General features: G+C 42.8%; 1 protein-coding gene across 1 annotated transcript in view; it reads left to right on the forward strand.

Annotated features, from left to right (window-relative positions):
* Positions 1-12,500, forward strand: part of UGGT1 (UDP-glucose glycoprotein glucosyltransferase 1) — a gene marked incomplete in the record, with an annotated part of 2,149,769 nt that overhangs the window by 76,059 nt on the left and 2,061,210 nt on the right. Inside the window, 1 exon segment of the mRNA XM_044070228.1 lies at positions 4,781-4,911. Coding sequence (XP_043926163.1) covers positions 4,781-4,911 — 131 coding nt within the window.

The following is a 12,500-nucleotide window of genomic DNA, read 5'->3' on the forward strand; positions in this document are numbered from 1 at the left end:
CCTGGAACACCATCTGGCCCCATTGACGCTGTGCTTTTGACTTTTTAAAGGGCTGTTTTCACCAGTGTGTCTGTGATTACACTTTTCTGGTATTGTTGTGGGCCCTTTTGGGGGTGAGAGGGAGGTGAAGTTTGCACTGAATCTATCTGCCAGGATGTTGGCAATATCAGTGGGGTCAGTATATTTTGTGCTATTTTGCACTAGCTCAGAGCATATCTGAGAGTTGCCACTTAGATTCTTGACATAACTAAAAAGGCTTTGTGGTTATCTTTTGAATCCTTGGCTATTTTTCTTTCGAAGTTAGCCTTGGATGATTTTATGAGGGACCTTCGTTTCTTACTGATACTGATCAGGGATGTCTTTCCTTCTTGGGATTTGCTTTTTTTTCTGAACTAGTTTCCTCCTACTATTGTATAGCCTGTTTATGGCAGGGGTCCACCAGACTGGTTTCTTTCTCTTAGGGGAGTGAGTCTTAGTTTTGCTAGGGATGGCACAATTCATGCATCCTTGTAGGTGCTCATAGAGTGCATTTGTAAAGGTTCCTGCATCTTGGACACTGTTATCCTTTAGCGTGGGGGCTGTGAAACTTACCACCTCTGTCTTTTAAGTAAGGTGAAGTTTGCTATAGAAAAGTTTTTCACTGTGGTTTCCTTAGTTGGGGGTGGTGGTGTGGTGCGGACATCCTGAGTGATTAGTTTATGGTCTGATCTAACCAGTGACGGGTTGACCTCCGGTGCAGAACACCTGTCGCCCGTGTTGGTGATAACCAGGTCGAATATGTTTTCACCTCTGGTAGGGGAGTTTACCAGCTGATCCAGGGCATTTGAGTTGATTAAATTCCAGGAAGCTCTGGACCTGGGAGTTTGTACTTGAGTAGTTTTCCCAGTTAATGGTAGGGTAATTGAAATCGCCCAATGTCAGGGTGTTCGGTAGGGCCTTCATGTTTTCCAGTGTCTCCAGAAAGGCAGAGTGGTGGTCCTGGGTCATGGAGGGTGATCTGTAGCAGGCCACAATTTGCAATGCAGATTTGCTTGATGTTAGTTGCACATGGATGATTTCAGAAGTATCATGCTGTGCCACTAACTTGGAGGTGTAGGTATCCTTGATGAATGTGGATACACCCCCTCCTTTTGTGTTTTGGTCCATGTTCTGTGGCCGAAATGTGTGGTATGAGTTGTAGCCCGGTAGTGCTGGGGTGCTCTGTAGAGCCTTGAACCAGGTTTCGGTTACTGCACAGATGTCGAAGTTTTCCATACTGAGGAGTGCTTTGAGCGCGTGCATTTTGAGATTTAAACTCCAGGCATTGAGTAGCATAACCCTCACTTTTTTTTATTTGTGGTGTTTACGGAGGTGGGTTTGACTTTTGAGCCTTGCCTAAAAAAGGCACTATGGGGGGCAGCAAGAGCCTTGGCCAGTATTCGAAAGCCTAAGGGTGACAGGTGTAAGCCGTCTCTTGCGAAGCAACGAGGCTTGTCGAGCATGTCGTCCCAGGCTGACAGACACTGGATCCCCTTTGAATGACACCAGAAGCTTAGCCAATTGTTGAAATTGATCATTTTTTCTTTATACTACAGTATCATTCTTGGTGAGGGCAGGATGCTACTCAGGGTCAGGGTCATACCCGCCTAGGCTGCATGATCAGAGAACTCTTCTATGTCTCTTTTCATGTAGTGCAGGGAGGTATGTCTCGGGTCATTCACACCAACATGAACAATGACAGACTCCTATTTGTACTTGTTCTGGAGTGACCTGAGTGCTTGTGTTATGTGGTGGATTCTGGCTGCCCACAGGCAGCTAACAGTAACCTTCTCCTTGTCCAGCCTAGTGACTGGGACGTCAGCGTGCCCGACTGTAGAGTCGCCTATAACGATTGTGTTAGGTATGTTATTTCGCCTTAAGGGCTGTGGTTGTGCGGCACACTGATTTTGTGTTTTATGTGTTGTCTGGTTTGTGACGGGAGGTCCAGGTTTTTTGGGTGTCTGCTTTGGAGGTCTCTGATGCTTTTGCAGGTATTTATTTAGAGCCTCTGAGTATGATTTTGTGTATTGTGTATTTTTTGCCAGTGCTGGTTTAGTATGTCTATGTGAGGCTGGAGGCGTTGTGCAGGTGTTAACCTTCTCTCTTGACTGCCTGTTCCAGTCTTTGGTGGAGAGAGCTTAGCATCCAGTTTAGCTATATTATTGCATCTATCGCAAATGTTAATGTTTTGTGGTAGGAGGAGAGGTTTTTCGGATTACATGAGGCAGTTGTAACATTTCTTCAGGATACCCAGGTTCACTAGCTGGACTGGAGAGTATAGCTGAAGCTGCCCTTTGGTCATGCCTGAATAATAGGGTGAGCTGCTTAGTCGCTTGGTAGGTGAGGGGTGAATAATGAGCCTTGCCCTGCTGGGCAATCAAATGTCTGGGTATATTAGTGCTTGCTGTTAGGTCTGAGTAAGTGCTGGACAGTAGGATGCTTTTTAAGTGCTTAGGTCGAGAGTTAGACTACTTTCAAGGGAAAAACTGAAGAGGAGACTTGGTGGAGCTGGGAATAATTTAGCCCTAGCTAACCGGCGCTGCCCGGACGTGCAAAATTGTGCAAACTTGGTTTTTACAGCAGGGAAATGAAAGAGAGAGAAATTAGCCCAAAATGGCCTATAAACTACTAACTTCTGGGCTGGAACCACTCCTCGAGGGACAGATGGCTGCTCAAAGCTCCCTCTCACAGGTGAAAAGAGAAACCTCCTTCTATCCAAGTAAGGTATGGGCAACTCAGAAACTTGTAACACAGCCCTAAATTCAGCACTAACCTGAAAACTGGACTATACTAGCTTAGAAAGGTGGGAAACGAGGAACAGTTTTTTTTTTTTAAAAGATGAGGCAAAAATAGTAAATAATACACTTAAAACAGCTTTAAATGACTACAGACAGTAAAAAATGCACTTAAAACAGCTTTAGATGACTACAAGCAATCAGAAAAGGCTTTTAAACAAATTACCCAATTAACCAGTAGCGGTGTTTGTGCTGTGGTAGCGTTGTCGCCTCTCAGTACGACGCTGTCCGGTTCGATTCTCAGCTAGTGTGTCTTCTGCATGGAGACATGCGTGAATGGGTGTACCTTCATTGAAGGTTGTGCGTCAGAGCTGGTAACTCGGCACATAAAAATCAACTACCAGTCATTAGCGGACCAGAGTTCCGCTGTGGTGACCCCTAACTGGGAAAAGCCGAAAGACACAAACAAACAAACCCAATTAACCAGTAAAAAAAAAATCTCAAAACTGAGCCCTTTCCTGTAGTCTTCAATCAGACAAGTTCTAACTACACACTCTTGCCACTGGGGTGCAGGGGAACCTTCTCCAAAAAGGAAGGCCTGGATTAGTACTCAACTTATACAAACAAAGCTAGATTCAGCAGGCCTGAATCTAGTTTATGCGACAGCAAACAAGGCACACCAGTTTCAGTAAGAAACCGTTCAAATATGCAGGCACTATAAGCCTCCAACCAGAAATTCCTAGCTCAGAAGGGCAGAGTCCAGTCTCTCCTCCCACAAGAGTGCAGACCACAAACCTTCTTAATGTAAAATGACTGGCCTGAAGCCCAAGTACTTAAACCAGAACTAATACACTTTTAGAATAACAGACACTGAGCCTTCAGTCAGCATTTCCCAACTTAGAAGGATGTAAGCTACTAGCTACCTGTCCTGCCACAACAGTGCAGACCACAAACCTTCTGGTCTGAAGCCCAAGTGCTTAAACCAAAAGGCTTAGAATGATAGCTACACTTTAATCAGGTTAATACCAAGCAGTAATAAATACAATTGAATACTTTTAAGAAGGCCTGGATTAGTGCTCAAGTTATACAAAGATAGATTCAGCAGGCCTGGATCTAATCTATGCTACAGCAAACAAGGCACACCAATTTCAGTAAGAAACAGATCAAATATGCAGGCACTATAAGCCTTTAACCAGAAATTCCCAGCTCAGAAGGGCAGAGTCCAGCCTCTCCTCCCACAGTGCAGACCACAAACCTTCTTAATGTAAAATAACTGTCCTGAAGCCCAAGTGCTTAAACCAGAACTAATACACTTTTAGAATAACAGACACTGAGCCTTCAATCAGCAGTTCCCAACTTAGAAGGATGTAAGATACCTGTTCTGCCAGAACAGTGCAGACCACAAAACTTCTTAATGTAAAACAATTGGTCTGAAGCCCAAGTGCTTGAACCAAAAGGCTTAGAATGATAGTTACACCAAGCAGTAATAAATACAATTGAATACTTTTAAGATGACTCAGAAGCAAAATAAATTAATAAAGTAGGAAGAAACACAGTGAAAGCAGATGAATAGAGTGCAATTTTTATTTTCTGAGTGAGCAAATGAGATGGGCCCAGGAGGAGTATCCAAATGCAAATTTACAAGAGGGTCTGGCAGTTTCAAAGCCACCAAGATTAACACCAAAACAAAAGCAGGGAACGGTGGGTGGGGAACTAACTGAAAAAACAGAGCCACAACTTCCAGCTAGATAGTATTCAGTGCAACACGAATCAATTTAAATGCTGTATTTGAAAAAAGTGCAGGTAAAGATAATTTACACACACACACACATATATATATATATATATATATACACACACCTATTATAAAATATGTATGGAGCTTTTCTCCCTTGGCCTCTGCTAACAGTGGATTTTCTAGATGCAGTCTGACTTTCCTGGTAAATAAATGACAAATAAGTAAAGAAATGTGATAGGTGTAATTGTACATGCAGTGCTAATGTTACAATGTTTTCTGCTTTTGACAGGTGATGATTTCTCCTATTATCATCTCATAATGAAAAGAGCCAGTCAATATCTGTCTGATCTGCAGCAGAACCTTCTGAAGTTTGCACTGTCGTTACGTACTTACTCATCTACAGTACAGACATTTCAACAGGTCGGTATATGTACGACTGGCTCCTTTGTGTATGGGTCAAAAAAGAAAAACTGGTTGTTAAAGAAGTGACTTTTGGTAAAGCCTGAAGTGCAGGTGTGATGTGATGCAGACTGCGTACATGAACACACTGTGATCAGATAGTTGCAGCTTTGCTGTTAGTGGTATGCAGCCATATTGAATAAGACATCAAGAGTAGAAACCGCAGTCAAGGGGATATTTTTTAAATAATGAATTACTTTAGGGTAGTGCTAAACTGTGTTACATAGAGATGGTTCTTTTAACATATCCAGATAATAGGACATATTTTTTCAGACTTTTCCAGCTGTCGTCTTTTGTGACTGCCTTTTCCTAGTTTAAGGAAAGCACCCCCACATGTCCTCAAGTCTTTCTGCTGTGGAACTGTATTCAGCTTGAATGTGCTTTGATGTGTCCAAGCTGCCTGTAAACAGCGATATATTTTACTGAACAATATTTTGTAAGCTAACAGGTGATTGTTTGTTTAAAGGTAATTTAACCACCTCAAAAAAATTTAACAGTCAGTTTGCAATCTGTCTAAAAGTGATTGTGTTTGTTTAGTGACTGCTTGTATGGTGACTGCTTGTATGGTATCAGATTTTGTTTAAAGGTTCAACACTCCCTACGAAGATACTTGGGGAAGATGCCACATTTGTCCCACCCTTCCTGCAGTATTGGCTTGCTTATTTTCCAAATATTCCTTCATATTATATGGCTCAGATCTTGTCTGAATCCATCTTTAGCTCATCATTTGCAGAAACAAATGTTAATAACATTAACTATATTTTTAATGCACTATAATCACCTTTTTCAACAGTTGGACCTAGTCACTTCAGACAAACCTCATTTTTAGGGAAAAAAAAATCCTCCCGAAGGTTGGATACTATTAAGTCTCTAATACTACAAAGAAGTTTTGTAGCGTGACAAGTACTTTTGGCGTTTGTCTTTACAATCCATTCCCCAAAAAAATAATAAAAAGCTTACAGGCAACTCACATCCTGTTTACTGTATATATATATATATATATATATATATATATATATATATATAAAAAAGAAAATTCATCTCCTTAGTCAGTCTGAGCAATATAATGCACTGTACCCTTCTTCTAGCAAATTGTGTAATTATACTCCATATCTCTTGTAGCACACCTCTTTTTCTTTTGAAGATGATCTGGAAGCCATAGTAATATTACTACTGAGAAGTGTAACAAAGTCCTTTGGTAGTAATCCGAAGTATCATCTTGGTATTAAATCACCCATGAAATGTAAGTGATTTGACCATATATTGTGTAAAACTGAAGAATAATCCCATCTTCATTTGTATAAGCTCCAAGTTCTCCTAAGTCAGGAGGGGCTTATAAACCATTCATCCACAACAAAAAGAGAGAAAACAAGGGGAAAAATATGCACACTTAAGCTAGTGAAGTTTATGAAAAATTGCCTAAGAATTTAGTTAATGGTGCTCTTCAGCGAATTAAGGATTTGATTAATGACTTGTTCATCGATGCCTGAATTGATATCGATATGTATAACTACTTGAATATCACGGCTCCTCTAATCCCTGTTATCTTTGGCTTACTTAAAATCTATAAAGATTTACAGAACCCCCCCCCACTATGACCTATTGTGGATGGTAGGAGGTCGATCACTTATGGATGCACCACAGTTGTAGATAACAAACTAAGGGAACATTTAAAGTATGAGGCACATATTTGCCGTGATTCTTAAGCATTTTTGGAAGCTATTAATGCCTTGGTATTTGATGCAGGATTCAATTTTCTGACTGTTGATGTCAGAGATCTTTATACTGTGATTCCACAGTTCTTTAGCATTGATTGGGTTAGGGAGTTTCTGTATACTACAGGTATGGATGATAGAGAAATTGATTTGATAAAGTACTTGCTAGAAATCATTTTGCTTAACAATTATATTTTAACAAAGAATTTTACTTACAGAAGCCCGCTGTGGCAATGGGCTCACCTTGTGGTGGGAGTTTTGCCAACACCGTTATGGCATACTGGGAGAAAAGTTTTTGTATTTAAAGATGAGATGTTTAAAAACAGGTCCATTGGTATACTAGATACCCAAATGATATTTTATAGTCTGGAAAGGAGATACGGAATCAGCAGTGGCCTTTATTAAGAATATTTCCACCTTGACTAATTTCTTAAGTTTTACTTATGAGTTTGTCCGATAAGATTTCTTACTTATTATTACTGAGCTCATTAAAGACATCAGTAATAATAGATTTCTAGGTAAAATCTTTAGAAAGCCCACCTATTCTAATGTCTTTCTCCATTTTGGGAGTTCACATCCATACCACCAAAAGAAGGCCATAGTAAAAAGCCAGGTAGTGAGGGGAGCAAAGATGATTTTTCTTGATATGGATTTTAAATCTGAATGTGCCCTACTTAAAAATATGTTCCTAAAAAGAGCCTACCCATTAGAGCTGATTGACCAAATGATTGCTGAAGCAAGTAGGAAAAGGAAATCTGGGATTTTTAAACCATTGCGGTTTAAAGTGAATATCTCTGACACCCCACCTGTCGAGCGTCTGCCTATTGATTCTACTACTAAAAGAGAGATTAATATAGATGTCCTTCAAGGATGCATCTGCAGTCCTTACAAATGGGTTGTCCTGTCGTCAGGCAGCCCTTCGGTCGGCCGGATTCCAAAGTCTGGGTCCGGCTTCGGCTGGTGTCGCACTTCACCCGACGTCATCGCTGCAGTTGTTCGGGTATAAAGGCATCAGCCAACGCCATTTTCCCCAGTCTTTCTTGCCGCGTGGCGCCCGAAGCAGAAGCTGTACGCAAGTCGGTCAGATCCAGAGATTACTACTACCGAATACTACTTCGAAGACTTCTAAAAAGCTAAGTACCCCGTTGGGGACTCTTTCTTGTCTCAGCCGATGTCAGAGAAAGTGAATAACTGTTTATCTTGTGGGAAACAAATACCTCATAAAGATTTCCACTCCTACTGTATACATTGTTTAGGCCCAGACCACGACGTAGCAGCTTGTCTAGCCTGTGCTTCTTTTAACCGATGGACGCTTAGACGTCGGTCGGAGTTTGCTGAACAGATTTTCGGCTCTGATTTTGCCTATATTATGCCATCGGATCCTCCGACAACGCAAATTTCCAAAAAACGAAAAGAAAAGGACCGACACTCGCGGTCCGCGGTTTCGGCCGAAACCGCGATTAAGCAAACCGCGAGTGTCTCGGTTTCGGCCGAAACCGAGCAAGCGGTTCTTTCTTCAGCCGAAACCATGCCTTCTACCGAGGCCTCCTCTAACCTGGTAGAATCGGCTTCTGAAATCCAACCTTCTGTTGCGGTTTCTCAGGAATTATCAGACACAATTCCCCTGGATATTTCAACCCCTGCACGTGGAGCTGCTAGGCCTCCTGCAGCCATGTCTATTAAGGCCTTTGCCAGGGCTAAAGCAGCCAAAGCTTCAAAACTGTGCCTACCAAAGCCCCCGGACACAGACCCAGCACTAGCTCTCATATGCTTTCTTTGGCTGAGGATCTAATTTCTTTAATTCGTGGATCCCAGCCTCATCCAGACAGGTCCTCTCTACCACCTCCAGAAAAGAGACCTAGAGCAGAGCCCCCTGAACCAGTATCCACTGATGATTCCTCTGATGACTCAGAACACACAGACCCTCCTGAGGCTTCTTATTCTCCTTATGAAGACTCTGATGCGGAAGAGTCCATTCCTTCAGCGCCTCCACCTGAGGAATTTTCCTTTGGGGAAACCTTGCATGCTATGAGGGAACAATTTCAGTGGCAGGGCCAAGATTTCTCAGACTCCAGAAAAAGGCTTAGAACCTTTCTACATTTGCCACAACATAGGCCTTTGGCTATACCTCCAGTTCTTTCTGTTGTAGATGATGCATTTAATGATGCTTGCACTGCTCCTGATTCATTACCTCCGGCTCCTGCTAAGCCTGATAGGTTCTACAGGGTCCCGGACACTCATCACCATTTATACAAGGCTCCTTTTGCAGATCCAGAGACTATCTCCCAGGGCCCTAAAGCTGTAGCAGCTACTTCTACTAAAAACCCCCCTCCCCTCTGAAAGGGAATCCAGGTCCTTAGAGAGATGGGGTAAAAAAGTTTACACTTCTGCTACCTTGTCAGCTAGGGCTTTGAACTGCCAATTTCATATGATTCAATATCAAGAGTTTATGCTTGACCAGTTAACTAAAAAGCTGTCCTCTGAAGAATCTTTAGATATAAAATATGTTCAGGAAATGGTACATAACATACAGCAGGTTAGTAACCATTCTTTAAAATGTGGCTATGATGCACTGGAGGCTTCCTTTAGATCAGCCATGACTGGCACAGTTATCAGGAGACATGCATGGTTGAAAGAACAGGCATTACCAGATCATGTCAAATCAAAGCTTTTGGGTGCACCCATGGACAAGGTCAATTTATTTGGTTCCCCTGCTCAGCAGGTACTAAAAAAGATGGAAGAGAAGGAGAAATCTGTACAAACGGTGAAAGATTTCTTACAGGTTCAACCTCCAAGGTTTAGCAGGAACTGGCCCTCCAAGAATTGGTCCTTTCCGGACTCCTCTAAGACTCAGAGAGGCAGGAATAGGCGTTCTAGAGGCAGAAACCAATCCAGGGGTGCCTACAGGGGACGCCAATGGCAAGGTAACAACCAGCGAGGCACGGACGCAGCCACCACCACTACAACAACTCAGTCACAGTGACTTGACAGTGGCACCGCCTACCAGGGAACAACTAGAAGCACCCTTAGGCGGAAAGCTAACCTTATTTTCAAAAAACTGGCATTGCATCACAAGGGGAAAAATGGATTTTGCAAACTATAGACCAAGGTTACAGGTTCCATTTCCATACTCTACCAGGGAAGAGAGGAATGCCAAACCTACCACCTACTCAAAGGACAGAAGCTCTAAAGCAAATATCTCGGCTATTAAGAATGAGAGCTGTGGAAAAGGTACCATCTATGGAGCAAGGAAAGGGATTTTACTCCAGACTCTTCCTGGTACCAAGAAAAGAAAACAAATGGAGACCCATTCTAGACCTGTCCGCTTTAAACACATTCCTTATTATTCCAAAATTCAAAATGCTGACCCTACAGCAGCTTCTTCCCATGCTGGGCAAGGAGTCTTGGCTGGTAACTCTAGATCTCAAGGAGGCATACCTGCACGTCCCCATAAGACCAATTTGCAGAAGATACCTCAGATTTCTTGCAGGATCAGAGCATTATCAATTTTCAGCATTGCCTTTTGGCTTATCTACTGTTCACGAAATGCCTGGCATCAGTAATTGCTCATTGCAGACTTCAGGGGATCCAAATTTATCCCTACCTGGACGACTGCCTGATACAAGCGGACAACAAAAGCAAGCTAACAGAAGACTTACAAAGAGTCATTTACCTGCTGCAAGCCTTGGGATATACAGTCAATATGAAAAAGTCAAGGCTGATTCCATCCCAAAGAATAACCTTTCTGGGTGCAGAGCTGGACACATCAAAACAAATGGCATTCCTAACTGCAGAAAAGAAAGAGCAACTACCTCTCTACTTCTTGGCATTAACAAAGCAGAACCATCTAACTGCAAGAAAAGTACTGCAATCTCTAGGCTTCATGGCATCCTGCATAATTCGGGTCCCTCATGCCAGACTGCATATGAGAAAGCTACAGTGGTACCTAAAGAATTTGTGGTCCCAACACAAGCACAGCCTAGAAACCAAAATTCCAATAATCCCATGCCTGAAACAAGAGTTCCTATGGTGGGCTCAGGCCTGTCAATCAAACACAGGATTGCCCTTCTGCAACAGCCAACCAAGCCAAACCATCACGACAGATGCCTCAGACCTCGGTTGGGGGGCACACATGCTGGGCAAGTGCATACAAGGCTTATGGACTCGAGACCAGCTGCGCCTACACATAAATCTAAAGGAAATGCTGGCAGTAAAATTGGCAATCCAGTCATTCAGACCATTTCTCCAAGAAGGTCAGTTGATAAGGACAGACAACACCACAGTTATGTGGTACATCAACAAACAGGGAGGCACCCATTCTTATCCTCTATGCCGGCTGGCACTGGACCTATGGGATGTGGCCCTGAGCTACAACATTCAGTTACAAGCAATTTTTGTACCGGGAAAAGAAAACATTCTAGCAGACATATTAAGCAGAACTACCACAGATGCCCACGAATGGATGCTTCATCCGGACATCTTCAAAGCCATCACAAGAGATTGGGGATTACCACAAATAGACTTGTTTGCATCCCCACTCAATCACCAGCTAAAGAAATTCTGCACAAGGACGTACCACCCACTTGCTTGGAAGGTGGACTCCCTATCTTTCAGTTGAAAAAACCTGACAGCATACGCATTCCCACCACTTCCTTTGATGCACAAGGTGCTTCTGAAGATCAAAGAGGACCATCCAAGGATCATTCTGATAGCTCCAGACTGGCCAAGACAGCATTGGTACCCATTGCTGAGGAGCATGTCTCGGGAACAAATATGGACACTACCCCTGATCCCATTACTGCTAACACAGAACAACTACAACATCCTGCATCCAAACCTGAAAACTCTGCAGCTAACTGCCTGGAACATTACATAACAGCAATTAACCCAAATTTATCCCAAAGGGTTAAAGACATAATCCTGGAGGCTCGTAGACCTTCAACAAGAAAGAATTATGCAGCAAAATGGAAAAGATATCTCATTTGGAGTACTGCAAAGGGAGAAGATGTGACACTGGTAAACATAGCCAACATCCTGGAGTACTTGGCAGAGCTCTTCCACACAGGCCTGTCCTATTCTTCCATCAAGATACATGCATCAGCTATTTCAGCAGAATACAGCTTGGATCCTCCTGTCTTCTCTCATCCCTGCTCAGACAGTTTCTGAGAGGAATTAAAAATGTAAAACCTCCCAGGAAACCACCATTGCCAGCATGGGACTTGAACTTTGTGCTAGAAAAATTGACACTTCCCCCTTTCGAGCCAGCAGCAACAGCAGAATTACAATACTTATCCTGGAAGACTGCTTTCCTGCTGGCAATAACTTCAGCAAGAAGGGTCTCTGAACTACAGGCATTAATGGCAGTGCAACCCTTCCTGATCTTCCATCAAGATAGTGTCCATGAGAACAAATCCTACATTTATGCCTAAGGTGGTATCCAGAGTGTCATTAAATCAGGCTATCCACCTACCTACATTCTTCCCAAACCCACAGAACAGGGGAGAAAGACTCTTGCATACCTTGGATGTACACAGACAATTACGCTACTACCTAGACAGGACTAAGTCCAATAGAAAAACTGACCAGCTTCTGGTAGCATATGCCACAGGAAAGGAAGGAAAACCAATTTCAAAACAGACAATCTCCAAATGGATAGGAAATTGCATTAGATTTTGTTACTCCTACCATGGAAAGAAAACTCCAGAGAACATCAGGCCTCACTCCACAAGGGCTACAGCCACTACCACAGCTTTCTTACGAGGAGTGGCTACCAAGGACATTATAGAGGCTGCTACTTGGACCTCCGTGCATACATTTGCCAAGCATTACAATTTA

This window comes from Protopterus annectens, chromosome 4.part1, assembly GCF_019279795.1.
Source record: "Protopterus annectens isolate FY-2018-M chromosome 4.part1, PAN1.0, whole genome shotgun sequence".
Classification (NCBI taxonomy): Eukaryota; Metazoa; Chordata; order Ceratodontiformes; family Protopteridae; genus Protopterus; species Protopterus annectens.